A 14,369-nucleotide genomic window follows, 5' to 3' on the forward strand; every position below is an offset into this window, starting at 1 on the left:
AAAGGTTTCCATCTCTGCCATTGTGCCCTGAAAGTCTCTCTTTCCATTTCTTCAGAAGCTGCATCTCCCATCTCCCCAGCCTCTCTTATCTCTTATTTTTCTATCCTGGATCCTTTCTGCTGAAGGCTCTCACCTCTCTGTAAGACAAAACCTCTCCTAGCTCTCTTACTTTATAGACAAGCTTTTTGAAACCACTCAGGTATCTTCAGTTACATCTACATGTTGATGACTCCCAAATTTACAACTTTAGTCAGATTTCTCTCAAGTTCTCCAGATCACAAGATCTCTCAACTCCAGACCACTCCAGTTCAACATGTCCTCAAAAATTCATTATCTTCACATCCACACATCACTCCAAACTATTTCTTCCCTTATGATTTCTATTTTCATCCAGTTTCTCAAGCAGAAACCTGGAGTCTCCTGGATTTCTTCCTCTCCAGTGCTCACATCCAAGAAGTGACCAAGTCCTGTCATTATGTTTCCACTTAGGGATTATTTATAGCCAAGTGTTTATTATGTATCACTAGAACCATAACAGTATAATGAATTAAAGATGAGGTTAAGGTACTAAAATTTAAAAAAAAATTTAAGTGTCATTGGATTCAAAATAAAAATAGTTTTGGTAAAGTAAACATGATTAGTATTACCCAATAGAGCAGAAAGCTTAAAAGAATGAAAAACTTACAAGAGAGTGTCAGATTTAATTAGAAGGTTCCAAGTGATCTTAAAACCACCTGAGGGAAAAAAGAGAATTTTCAGCAGAGTGTCTAGTAGTTTTAACAACTGTTTGGACTGCGCTACTCTGTACTTATATGGTGCTTTCACCATCACAGGCGTAAAAGGTAAGAGAAGGGTAATACTCTACATTGTACCTGCAGGCCAAATTCAAATGATATATTTTGTTTTGGGGAATATCTACTTTTAAAATGGCAATATAAAGTTTCTCATGGTCTATACCAGCCTCAAAAAGGATCATTAAATGGAAAACATCTCAAACTTGTCAGACAGCAAGAATCAGAGATGTCCCACTCAGCAGATAGAGATCACTGGGTCTGAAAGTATATTTCAGAGGTTGCCAAGTTCCTTTCTTGTTTTTAATTTGGACTGGGGATCTAGTCATTTCTTAGAGTCTCACAGAAAGTAGATTCTAATAGGTAAGTGTCTAACAACTGTTACTACTACAAGCTAGTGTGGTTCTTTGCTCATCCATCTCTTCTTTCGCTTCCTCTAGACTTTATAGTTTTCCTTTTCTCTTTCCGTGATCTTCTTTCTCAATTCAGTTTTCCTCCCTATCTTTCTTTTTCCCACTAGGAAAAAAAAAAAGAGCAAAGCAAATGTTGAGTTTCCTGACTGGTCACATTCCAGAGAAATGAGGAAATGCAGCTTGTTACACAACTGGGAGGGGTCAGGTGTGACCTAAAGTTGAGGGATGAGAAAAGAATTTTAAAGAGAAGGCAAAAAGGTTCAGTAAAGGTTTAATGGTAGACTGTTATTGTATAAAATGATCCTTTGTGACTCCCATCTAGGGCATTTCATCCTTCTCAGGCTGTGATGGTTCCCAGTAGATCCAGAATTACCAAAGAAGGTCAGCAATGATATATTCAAAGATGATCACCCTCATCAACTTTTGTACAAAAGTATCAGTACCTGATATTGTGTTACAGTGAGCCTTAGGACATGTCTTTGGGAATGGCCTCTAATAAGGTTTTTTTTTTTTAATCACCAGTATGCAAAAAGCTATTACATTTATTTTTAACTCCACATTACTTAGGCTTCCGTAACTTGGCAGATAGTCCAGACATTCTTTAAAAACAATGACAAACAATGAAACTCCTAGCAACAAGAGCAACCACCACAACAATAAAATCTACTTTACTTTTTGGTTGGTGGGAGATCAATAAAAGCCTCCCATAAATAATCTGCCTCACAGAAATAACTTCTCTTAGTATTGTGTTTTTGGCCATTTTCTGTGCAAGTCTATGTCATAGTTAGACTTTACATCTACTTAGTATATAACTTATATAAGCTATATTAACCTAATATAACTGTGACATAGAATTACAAAGTTTGCATCCTTCAGCCATATTTTAGTCTAGAATACTTTTACCTGTGGTTTGCCATCACTCTATTGGTAGCTGAATTGTGAATATTCCTCTTCCTTCTGGGAAATAGAATTTGAAAAAGTTAACTCTGCAAAACCTCATTCTGAAAGACTTTAAAGCTGACTGGAACACTTAAGGACCATTTGATTGCATGTCTGTCTGCACATGATCTCAAGACGGAATGGTTCCAAAGACCTCTAAAAGTTTTATCACTGTATACTACAACTGCCCCATAATTCTCCTCTAAGCTTTAAACACTTGAGAGCAAGACTGTATTGTTCACATTTGCACTCCAGTGACTAGCATATGACCCAACACAGAAAATTCTCAATATGTTTTTGAGGACTGAGTGAATGAAAAAACTGAATAAATAATTAAACACTAAAAGTCTAGAGGATCCATAACTCATTAAGCTTTCTCCTTAGTATTAAATACATGCAGATTAAGAGAGAAGTAAAGGATTGGTTTAGATTTGTCTTTAAAGAGCAGAGAAAGATAGAAAGATAGGATCCCTATGGACTCTAACATCTTTACCTAAAATTCCTATTGCACTTTAATGCTACAATATAGCTGTCCAACAAATACTTACAGAAAAAGGACTTCAACTTCGCTTTCTACAAGCTGATTGCCTTCTGTAACATCTAGGCCACTGCTGCCTACATTTTGGAAATGCTGGTATTCCAAGAGTTAGCATGCCTTATAGGTTTACCACAGGGTTATTTTTCAAGAAGAACTAAACCTTTGAACATCTTCTTGGACAAAGGGTCAGATCACTTTGGATACCATAAAGGAAAGCTCACAGCCACTGGCTGAGAGGGAGCAAGACAATGGGAGAGGGAGCCAGAGAGCCTTCCAGAAATGTCAGTTTGAAAGAGGGCAGGGAAAGCACCAACAGGTGGCTCTGCTCCTTATAAGCCTCCTTATCCTCTTCAGTTTTGACAGATCTTGGATCTCATCTCATGCAAATATAAAACTCCTAATGAACTGAGACATCCTCTGTAAGTAGATGAAAGCTGTTTTCTCTCTTGGCAGTTTATACTTGGCCACGTGATACAACTGGTCATAGACTTTCAAGGCAGCGTACCTCTCTCTCTCCCCAAATGCAATTTTACAACATTATTTTTTTTAATCTACATTATTTAGAATGTGAAGTTGAGTATGTGAAGCTCTGACTCACCTTATATGTGTAACAAGAGCAGTACCACCTGCTGAGTGCCTGCTCAGTGCCGGACATTGCTAGGTGCATTATCTAGCTGTCAGGCCACTAGTTGTTTAGTCACTAAGTTGTTTCCAACTCTCTTGCAACCCTGTGGACTGTGGCCCACAAGGCTTCTCTGTACATGGGATTTTCGTGGCAAGAATACCAGAGTGGGTTGCCATTTCCTTCTCCAGGGATCTCCTTGACCCAGGGATCAAACCCGCATTTCCTGCATTGTAGGCAGATTCTCTACCACTGAGCCACCATGAACTTAGATAACATGTCTGCCTCTAGAAATATAACTTAAATATATTATAAATATCTCATTTACTTTGAAATTGCATATGACCCTCTCCTTAGGAAACATACATTAAATTTATTTAGCCCTATCCTATTACAGGAGAAAAAAATAACAATAATGCCAGAATTTATAAACATCTTTCCAGTGAGCAATACAAAGACCACTGAGTTTTCTGTTCTACACTCTGACTCAATTTTCTTTCTGAATTTTTAAATCTAATTTTTCTATCCTATTTCCAACCTAGCTGATTGCCTGTCTTCTCTTTTGCCATCTTCCCCAGAAGTGCACTTTTCTTTTGTCACACAATAAGAGGATTAACTGGTTCCCCTATCCCCAAATTAGAAAATATAAAAGTTAAATAAAAGTAATTTGAACAATGAAGACCTTTTTCCTACATTGAAGTACGAGACTTTGCTGTTAGATAATTGATGAGTTATCCATAACCTTGTAAGTGTGCTCTTTACTGGCTGCCTAAGTAAATTACATTTAATAGTAATTTCTCAGACAGACTGAAGGCCCAGAAAATTTCTTCTCTTATTGCTTAGTAATGCTTCTCTTATTGCTTAGACTTCGATATTCCATAGAAAAGTGGTCAGGAATTTTAAGCATTTATATGAAAAATCAGGGTCCAAATTTCAAAATTTTCCCAAGATTGATTGATTCTACAAACATTTATGAGCATCCTTGTATCAGCATCCTTGCTTGGGGAATAATAAACAGCAGCAAGCAAAAAACAGGTAGTGTCTACACTTACAGAGTTTATAGCCAACTGGAGGCAACAGACATTGAATAAAGAATTACAAATATGACAAATGCCATGAAGAAGACGGGCAGGGTGCTATGGGAGTATGTAGTAGATGTAGCTAATCTAGCTTGATGGGGTGTGGGGCAGAGAAGACTTTTCCAAGATGTTCCAGTTTAGGCTTGAAGCTTAAGAAGGGAGAAAAGTTACATAAATAAGGAAACAGCTGGTGTAAAGGCTCTGAGTAGAAAAGAATACCACTTATTTAAGGACCTAAAGGAAGGTCACTGGGGCTAAAGTGCTGACTTCAGGAAATGTTAGAGAAAAGGCAGGCAAGGACCAGATCATGTAGGTCATCCTAAGGACTGGGGACTTTACTCTAAGAGCAATGGAAAGCCAATGGAAAATTCAAGCCAAGAATTTAAAATAAAAACTTTAAAGATTAATATGGCTAAAATATAGACTATAAGAATACATAAATTCACTAATTTCTTCTGGAACATGCTCTCATATCTTGTAATCCAATGATATTAAGAATTTTTATAAATGTGAGACAAACTATCTAGGTTTATAACATGTAGAATTTTTCTGTGAATAGAAAAGATCCTAGGATAGTTAAGCAAAGCAGAACAGTACTTGGGTACCTATCGATAGTAAGCCTTGAAGTAACAAATGCATATCGTGAGTTGCTTTGCTTTTCATCTATATCACATTTTAACTTCAACTGAAAATGGAAGTGGTAAAATAATAAAGGTAGGGAAAAGAGGACAGTGTGCATGTATGTATGAGCCTGTGTGCACACATGTGGTTTCCTATGGTTTTGAAGAAGAGCAGATTTATGACAGCATCAGTTTCACATTCTCTGTGCTCAAAAATAGTTGTCTATGCTCCAGATATAAGGAAAGAGGTGACTATAAAATAGAGAAAAAATTGTTTTCCTTTTATTTGGGTGTTTTAAGAAAAAAAAAAGGCAGCTTCTGGGTAATACAACATATTTTGAGAAGAAATACATTAATTTTAGACTAGGGACCCCATCCTGGTTTTCGTAGTACTGTTCTTGGAGTAGTATAAAGGCCTTTGGACAACATAAAGTACAAGAGGCCAAGGTTTTAATTTTCTTTAATACTCTTCAGTGTTCCCTATGGGCATTTCTTCCTGTCTTCTCCAGATGGTCTACGTCCATTAAAACAGCAGATAGGATTTTAAGGTGTAGTTCTTTACCAGAAGTGTTTTCTTACTGGAAGTTAAGAGAAACTCTTGAAGATTAATAAGGTTTCCTTTGGGAATTATTAGGAGAGTGGAGAAGGAGAGAGAGCAAGCTCTGACTACCACTGTCATCTCACTGTCTCCCAAACCAGAAGTTTCTTCTCTTAAATCTTGAACTGCAATGCTTCCTGACTGTTCCAGAGGCTCAGGGACTATTCACAGTGTTTGAGAAATAAATGAACTGTTTGAGAAAGGCTGCCAACCCTTGATCTAAGAAATCTTGAGCAACCAGCAACCTGAGTTTAATCAACTTGTATCCAACTCATTATTTGAAGAGAACAAATTACTCACTTGATTGAATCACTTAGTTCCATGTCTGAGGTGTGGTACTGAAGAGAACACGGGCCAGCTTCCTATATGTTGTGTCCTTGAGTACTGCAATTGATAAATCACTCTCATCAAAATAGAAACACATTTATGAAGTATCTATTGTACACATGATTTGTAAACAATCAGAATATGTAGGTTAATTATTAAAATAAATTAGTACTTGTTAAGGGTTCATGGAACAGGTGAGATGTGTATTATTAGTAAAAGGGAGGAGGTTTCCTATATATTAATTATCAGATTACCAAAGCTCTGAGTAAACTCAATAGCAATGTTAAGAGTAGCTTCTTAGCAAGTACTTGGTGTCTGGTTGAAAACTGGCCACTCTATTTACTTGGGCAGAAGTGTGGCTATATTAAGCTGTTTTTAGTGGTAAAAGGTTTGTGTTTTTTTAAAGTTTCAACCCTCTGGAATCTGACTCACGTTGTCCTGATACTGTATTCTTTTCTGTAATCAGACTCGAGGACAAAGAAATCAATCTTCTAGCACTGAATGAGAATAAGTTTGGGTGTGTGGTCAGATTTATGAGTGTTAGAGACAAAGACTGGATGACCAATTTAAAAAAAAATAATTTTATGCTGTAGTAGTTCTATATTACTAGTTTTAGCTTGATAAAAGAGCAACAGGTCAAAAAAATTAACATTTATCAAATGCCAGTGTTGTATGTTAGGCACTCATATATTCATGTAAGTAAAACATAAAAGTCACTCAGTTGTGTTCAACTCTTTGTGACCCCATGGACTATACAGTCCATGGAATTCTCCAGGCTAGAATACTGGAGTGGGCAGCTGTTCCTTTTGCCAGGGGATCTTCCCAACCCAGAGATTGAACCCAGGTCTCTCACATTACAGGTGGATTCTTTACCAGCTGAGCCACCATATATGCATACAGTTATCATTAAAGTTCACAGAAAGCCTGTGATAGGTAATGTTTCCTTTAATCAAGGAATAAAGTGAAGTTTGAGAGACTGAGATGGCAGACTTCGGATGCACTCAGATCCGCTCACTTTTTTTTTCCCATAAAATCACTTAGGCATAAAGTGAAGAACTTAAGATCAGGTAGGATGAAACAAAATGAAACAGCTTGTCTTCTCTAATTTCTTTTAGTTTCAATGTAACCTTTTCCAGCAGGGGGAACAAGGTGAATAATATTGCAGGAAGATGGTTGTATTCTACAAACCTGTTGACGGGGGCCAGTAGAAAGAAATGAAATTGGAAAATGTACATTAAGCAATATATAAACTTGGATCATAATATTTCTGAATCCCACTGACTTTAAAGTTACTTTCAAGATGGGTATCAATGTTCTATAAACTGTAAAATGTAAATATTACTATTCTATCTGGTTTGTAGACACTAAAGCTACTGAAGAGTCTTGAAAAATTCTTAGGAAAACTGCTATAAAATACAAACATGGCTTATATGTCTGAACTTCATCAGCACACTTAAAGCACTTTCTTCTTACCTTAACTGCCACACCCATAATATTGCATCCAAATCACATCTCGATTCTCTGGTATCTCTACCAAAAGGTGGGCTCCTCCCAGACAAGGAACATGTCTCTTCCACAGTGGTATCCATAGTAACCTGGACAGCGTCTGAAATATAATAAATGCTCAGTAATGTTTATTAAACAAACAACACAACAAAAAGATTCATTTTTCCGATCCCAGTTTTCAAAACGAGAAGATCCTAATATTTTTCTAGATTGCTTGTTAGGTGTCATGATATGTGCCCATATACTGTTGACTGGACATAGGAGACATAGACATAAATGGTGTTATTATGTTAATTACTAAGGGGGTGGTTATTTTACATAATATAAAATTTTTATTCTGACTAAGATCTTTTAAAAAATCTAACCAATAAATTTCAGAAAGGAAATCTATGGTATTTTAGGTACTGTGTGCCTATGTGCTCAGTCGCTTCAGACTCTGCGACCCTATGAACTGTAGACCGCCAGGCTCCTCTGTCCATAGTATTCTCCAGGCAAGAATACTAGAGTGGGTTGCTATTCCCTCCTCCAGGAGATCTTCCTGACCCAGGGATCGAAGCCATGTCTCTTATGTCTCCTGCACTGGCAGGGAGATTCTTTACCGCTGAGCCACCGAGGAAACCCATTTTCGGTACTGTGTAGCAGTAATCTCCATCCTTGGGCTCGCAGGTTGAAGAAAAGTCGGATTCTAAACCAGAGATGAGAACGATCTTTCACTAGGTGTCTCTCTTTCCCATGAGCGGGCGGCCTCTCGGTGGGAGGAGGGACGATAGGGGGCATTGTACAGCCGCAATCAAACCGCGTGTCACACCACATCACGGTAGACGCTTGCAGCACAAGGGGGCATAGTTCAGTTTCTATTTTGTTAATGATAATCTGTCCTTGGGACTTAATTTCAAGCAGCTTGCACTTTCATTTCCTCCAAACTTACACATAAACATTGGTCCAGTCTTTTAATAGGTGAGGTGCGGTCTCGAACGGATTTTGACAGTGCCTCTTCACCCAGCATTAAAGAATCAGGTATCCCAACCGAGTCAAAAGAAAATAGCCCCTTAAAATTCTGATTTTAACCATGAAATGAGGCCGGCATTCCTGGAGGGCTTTATCCGTTACACATCCTAAAGTACTTTGGGACAGCCCCATAATACCAATGGAAAATATAATTTGTAAAATGCTAAATAATTCTTTCAAATCACTAGGATGACAACTTCTCCAGCTACTTATCACACTTCATATTATGAAGAACCCATTCGTTACTGTGCTTTTTTTTTTTTTTGCCTCAAACCTGAGATAAAATAAACATAATAATCATTCAAAAAGATTGGGTCTAAGAATGAAAATCCATTTCCTAGAAACCTTTCATGGGAACTTCGCGTAAGTATCTGTTTTTCTTGACACCATCTTACCCAATGCGTTCCTCTCCAACCCAAAAGATACACAGTGACGAGTTCTAAAACACTGCAGACAGACGAGAGAAGAAGGAAATTTGAAGAGGAGCAAGGAAATGGGACGTCTGCTTTTCATTAGCAACGGGGACTCCCACTGCGGGGAGGGGTGCCTCTCAGAGGGATGGCGGCCCTGAACTTCGCACCGTGTCCCCTGCCCTAAGTGCTGGAAAAACCACTTGTCAGCCTTCCAAGATGAGTTCCCACCCCCACTCCGACCTCCTCGTGGCAGGAGATGCTCGTGAAGGCCGCGCGGGGAACTCCCGAGGAGGCTCCGTCGCCGAGTGCCATTGTGGGGTGGGGTCTGGGGGATTTCTGTGAGGGGCCGACCCGCTGGGAAAGTCGGATGTCCCAGTCGGCAGAAGAGGGATCTCGGCAGTCGTGTGCCGTTCTCCTCCCTCAGGGACCCCGTCCTGGCGGGACCCCGCCTCCCAGAGCCCTCCCGGTGATGGGGAAACCCCTGGCCCGCCTCGCAGCCCAGCGCCGCCGCCTCGCCCAGTCGGCTCCAGCCCGCCGCCCACCAGCCTTCAGGCCCGGCTTCTTCTTCGTAGGCCCGGCCCTCCCCGCGTCCGTCACGGAGAGGAAAACTATGGAGGCGGTTCCCGCCCGCAGGCGGGTGGAAAAGCCCACGGTGAATGCCTCGGGGTCTCCCCCATCGCTGCGGGAAAGGGAAAGGGAGGAGAAAATCAACCTCACTGCCCAGGAGAACTATCCGGATTCCCAACCTGGGGGAGGCCTTTAAGATGGAAGGGAAGCCGAGGGGAAACCCTAGGCACTTTTCGGGGAATCCACTAAGCCAAGGGAGGGTCATTCAGCCTCACACATTGGTTACTATGACAATACAGCTACAGCCTCCAGTTGCCTTGGCAGCTGCTTATCCAATCCGATTGGTTTCTTTTCTCTCCATCCCTGGGCTCCACCCTAACCCCTACAATAGTGTCCCTGCGTGCAGAGGGAGGGGCCCCAGAAAAGAGGAGGGGGTCCTTAGCGTCACTCTAGGGCGCGAGGGCGGACCAGAGACGAGGGACTGGGGGGCCGGAACTGTAAGAGGAAGAGGCGGCGTTTCCGGTCGGGAAGAGTGGAGGAGTGGAAAAAAGGAAGAGCGAAATCTGACGGAGTGGAAAGACGGGGGAAGACTTTGAGTGTAACTCCCGATTGATTTGGGCTCGATGTTCCCGGTGAGGCTGGGGTTGCCCCCTCGCGCGGGAGGAGAGAGGTGGGTTGGCCGGAAGCCACCAAGCGCCTCCAGTGGGCCACTCAGCAGCCGCACAAGCGCCGCACAGCTAACTGATCCCAAGAAGGAGCGCTACAGAGAGGCGGAAATCACCCGGAGGGACCGGCGCCGCTGAAATCTCGCGAGAGACCCCCCCCCCCGCACTTCCTTCCTCTGCTGTCCCTCTTTCCCCCGCCCCCATCCCTACTCCTTTTCCCTCCCCCCTTCCCGGGTCGGAGTGTCCCTGCGCCCCAAGGGCCGGAGCAGCAGCGAGAGCAGCTTTCCCCGCTCCCTCCCCCCTCGCCTCACTCACCCCCACCCCCGCCGAGCGAGGAGGAGCCGGAGGAGAGGAAGATGGCGGCGGCCGCCAGCACCCGTGGTGCCGCGGGGCCGCTCCGAGGAGCCTGAGAGACGCGCAGAGGCTTCGCGGGAAGACGCGGCGGCGGAGGATGAGCCTGCAGAGCGCGCAGTATCTCCGGTGAGTGTGGAGGCCGGCCCTGTACTGAGCGGGGGAGCGGGCCGAAGGTTGGGGGCATGGAGCAACAGACACAGAGGTGGTACGTCCGGGGTGGCGGGGGAGTTGCTGTATCCTCTCTTTTCCCGGCTGGGAGGCGGGGGCTGCGGGAGGCTCGGCGGGAGGGGGCGGAGCGGGCACACACTTGGGTGCCTACTCCCCTCCGCGGGCCGGGCTGAGTTCCCGCGGAGCTGGCTGGTCTCGGTGCGGGGAGGGAGGTTAGGGAAGCGTGAGAATGTGTATGTGTGCGCGCGCCCGGGGTCGCGGGCTCGCTGGCGAGTCGGGGCGGGGAGGCGCCCGGGGAGGCGGCGGCGACCCCGAATGGAGGTGGGTGTGGAGGAGTCTGATGTGTGGAGGAGTCTGATCCCGGTGGCGGGGAAACGTGGTGTGGTTGTGGAATTGGCTGGAGCGATGCCTGGGGAAAAGGCCAGGTGGAAGTCTGCACACCTGGGGTGTGTGGGGAGGCCGGCGAGGGAGGCCTAGAGGAGGGGGAGGCCGCCGGAAACTGGAGTTTGTTCATCGTTCTGGGGTTGGAAGTACTGAGAAACAATGTCATCTGTAGTTAGTTGGTGGGGTGGGGGTAGGGGGCATAAAGAAGGGAATGGATGAGGAAGTGAGGAAACAGAGAGGTACTACGGCCGGGGTTGGATTCCCCGGAAGAAACTGGGTTAGAATTCGTCGGAAGATACCATTCGGAGAGTCGTGTAGATCCATTAAGAGTGGTGTAAAGAACTTGTATGTCTTGGTAGAGTGACGCATGGGTGCAGAGTGTGAGAGAGTGTGATGTGTATCAGGGGAGGGTTAAGGGGGCGATTAATACACAGTGGAGAAGGAAGATGCAGATTGGAATCAAGTAAATCGTGTCGAGAGTGTATTGCACCGGCTGTTGTGCAGCTTGGAAGGTTCCATGGAAGCAGAATAAGAACTTGAAGGTAGAGATAAATGGGGGTCAAGATCCTGATGGCACAGGAAAAGAAGATTGTTAAGAGCCTAGAACTAAGTGGGGAGTTGCCACTGCTTAGAAAAGGGGAAGGACGACCCTGAAACAGGTCATTTTGTCTTTTAGTAGCAGAACTAAGAATTGCAAGCTTATGGTAAAATGATTTTAAAAGTGGTTTCATACCTCGTGGAGGAGGGAATTGGATGGGGTAGTAGTCTGAAATGAGCAGAAAAGTCATTTTAGCCATTTAGTGAAGTGAAAGTATTGGTGTGTGAGTGGATCCCTGCAAGAGAAGGTTTATAGTTAAGTGCTACATGAGGGTAGCTATTCTACTTTTGAAGGTAGTAATCGTTTTATTAAGCAGTGTGTGTAGAGTAGAGAAGGATGAGATCTTTGAAGTATGGTGGAATACCTGGGTTTAACTGACAGCATGTATGCCCAATGACTGCGTGGTAGGTAGGTGGAATCATTGGGATATTTCAAGGTCCTTTTTCTCTTTTGTTATCCCTTTGTTGTTTAACATATCAGATAAGCTTAATAAATACAACTACGGTGAAGATGTATGATAGATGCTGTAGAGGAGAGAGATGGAAACTGTCAGGACAGTCCTTAATTTTAAGGAATTTGCAAGTTAGTATATATTAGGCAAGTAAACTATGGTAAGGATCATAGAAGATACCAAGTGTATGAGTCCAAAGGCAGATTACAGGAGCAGTTGGGGTGAATCAGGAAAAGCTTCCTTTATTTCCTCATTCATACACATGATTCATCAGTCATTTTGGTGATCACCTATATGGGAGGCATTGTACTAAGACTATGAAGGTAAGACTCCACCCTCCTCTTACAGAGTTTGCAGTTTGCTAGGCTTCAAGGAGAAAACAGCACTTAAATTGGACCTTAAGGATAAACAGTATTCTGAGAAGTGTGGATTGCGAAGGAGGAATCCATATGAAGGAAACTGAGCAGAGATACATAGAAAGGAGGATTGGGCTCTGGGGGAAGTATTCAGTCCAGTTAAACATAAGTATAAGGTGATGCAACTGGAAAAACTTAACAGTTTCATAGATTAAGTTTGACCCCTTCTTTTTACAGATGAAGAGAGCATAACCCCCAAAAGTTAAAATTATTGTGGATCATACAGTTGGTTTGTGGAAGCAAAAACTCAAATATAGGTCTTCTGACTCTAGACCAGCTATGCTGTGTGTAGCATGTCTCAATTCACCCATTCTTCCCACGAATACGTCTTGAGAGATTGCTGTATTCTAGGCACTGAGGATTCAGTGGTAGACGATTAACAGTGAACATGGGAAAGTATTTTCTGATGGAAGGTTGCAACAAATAAACATAGGAACAGATAAATATGTTTACCAGGTGGTGATAAGTACTAGCAAGAAAAGTAAGACAGGGATGTGCTGTTTTATATAGATAGGGTGATCAGGGAAAGTCTATTTGATTAGGTGCCCATAGAGAAAAATCTTGAATACTTTGACCTATAGTGTGTGGGTAAAATGAGTGGACAATGGGGAATCTGAGACCGTTTGTTTAGAAGGGAAATCACATGTTCATAGCTTTGTATTAGAAAGGTGCATCTGTGTGGTGGGCAGTTAAGGACCAGAAATAAGGTGGTGTCAGTGATACTAGAAAGGTATGATGAAAAGCAGATCAGGAGAGTGGTGGTATTTTTTTTTAGATGATGATGACTGATGTTTGAAAAGCCCAGTTTTTAAAAATATTTATTTATTTGGCTGCACTTGGTCTTTGTTTCGATCTTGTTCCCTGACCAGAGATCTAACCCAGGCTCTCTGCAATGGGAGCTTGGAGTCTTAGCCGCTGGACCACCAAGGAAGTTCTTTGATGGTATTTTTAATGGGAAGATCAGTTGGCTTTGAGAGGCTTCTATGTTAAAGTATCTTGTGTTTTTAAAGTTAGCATGGTAAGGAAGACTTATCCTTGGGTTGTGAAATCAATAGTAGACACCTGGCAATGAATTTAGCTTTTTAAAGAAGGAAGAAAAGAATAAGAGTGAACACATGTTTAAATAGCCTAAATTTCCCAGCTAAAGTTGAACAGGCAAAATTGAATAGGCGTAGAACCTGGAATCACATAAAGATTCCTGAAAGCCAACCTTTTCTCAGCCTTGCTCATCTGTCTTAAGTAAATAAAAGCAAATCTTAGGGCTAATAGTCAACAGAGATGGGAAGAGGTGATAAGACTTGCACCAGCCAGAATTTCTCTCTTTCTCTTCTTTAGATACTCGCTCCTTTTGAAGTGTGCTATATAACTAGTGGTTACCAGTGGGGACAGAGTGGGATGCAGTATAGGGGTGGAAGAGTGGGAGGTATGAACTGTTGGGTGTAAGAGACTCAAGGATGTACTGTACAACACGGGGAATATAGCCAGTATTTTGTAATTACTGTAAATGGGCAGTAACCTTTAAACATTGTATTAAAAATTAAAATCTGCTGTGAGAGTCTAGAGAATGTCTTCAGGGAAGCATTATATTCACTTTCTTTCCTTTGATGAATATGGAACCATTGGTTTTTATAGACAACTTGGGGAGGATGCTGAGTGAGTGTGGTTGTGGGTATAGCAGTTATTCTTCGTGACTTTCATTTTAGTAACACTGTTGTTGTCTACCTTTGTCAGTGGTGTAAGACCATGACTGGGCAGTCTTTAGACTGTACAGCTACAGATCTTCCTCATGTAGATGAAAATTAGTTTTGTCTCAGCTGACTTAATTCGTCAGTAAGTGAGCTGGGGTGTCCGGTGTTGAAATGGGTGGTGGCAAATCAGGGAATAAGGTGGCAGTTTCGAAAGAGTGAGAAGT

At 42.5% G+C, this 14,369-nt stretch overlaps 2 protein-coding genes across 7 annotated transcripts in view; one reads left to right on the forward strand and one right to left on the reverse strand.

The window, feature by feature from the left end:
- Positions 1-10,539, reverse strand: part of NMNAT2 (nicotinamide nucleotide adenylyltransferase 2) — a 209,736-nt gene extending 199,197 nt beyond the window's left edge. For 2 of the 5 annotated variants that reach the window (XM_061160900.1, XM_061160894.1), the window contains exons 1-4: positions 10,402-10,539; positions 7,401-7,533; positions 5,901-5,984; positions 2,108-2,161 (exon numbers count right to left, since the gene is read on the reverse strand). In XM_061160900.1, the coding sequence (XP_061016883.1) occupies positions 2,108-2,161; positions 5,901-5,923 (77 nt within the window). In that variant the 5' untranslated portion in view covers positions 5,924-5,984; positions 7,401-7,533; positions 10,402-10,539. Of the gene's footprint in view, positions 1-2,107; positions 2,162-5,900; positions 5,985-7,400; positions 7,534-8,836; positions 9,079-10,401 lie in introns of those variants that run through there. The other 3 variants (XM_061160895.1, XM_061160897.1, XM_061160899.1) reach the window with 3 other exon arrangements.
- SMG7 (SMG7 nonsense mediated mRNA decay factor) overlaps positions 10,435-14,369 on the forward strand; it is a 78,560-nt gene continuing 74,625 nt past the window's right edge. The window contains exon 1 of one of the 2 annotated variants that reach the window (XM_061160885.1): positions 10,435-10,566. In XM_061160885.1, coding sequence (XP_061016868.1) covers positions 10,538-10,566 — 29 coding nt within the window. In that variant the 5' untranslated portion in view covers positions 10,435-10,537. The remainder of the gene's footprint in view (positions 10,567-14,369) is intronic. The other variant, XM_061160891.1, reaches the window with a different exon arrangement.

Source organism: Dama dama, chromosome 14, assembly GCF_033118175.1.
Source record: "Dama dama isolate Ldn47 chromosome 14, ASM3311817v1, whole genome shotgun sequence".
NCBI lineage: Eukaryota > Metazoa > Chordata > Mammalia > Artiodactyla > Cervidae > Dama > Dama dama.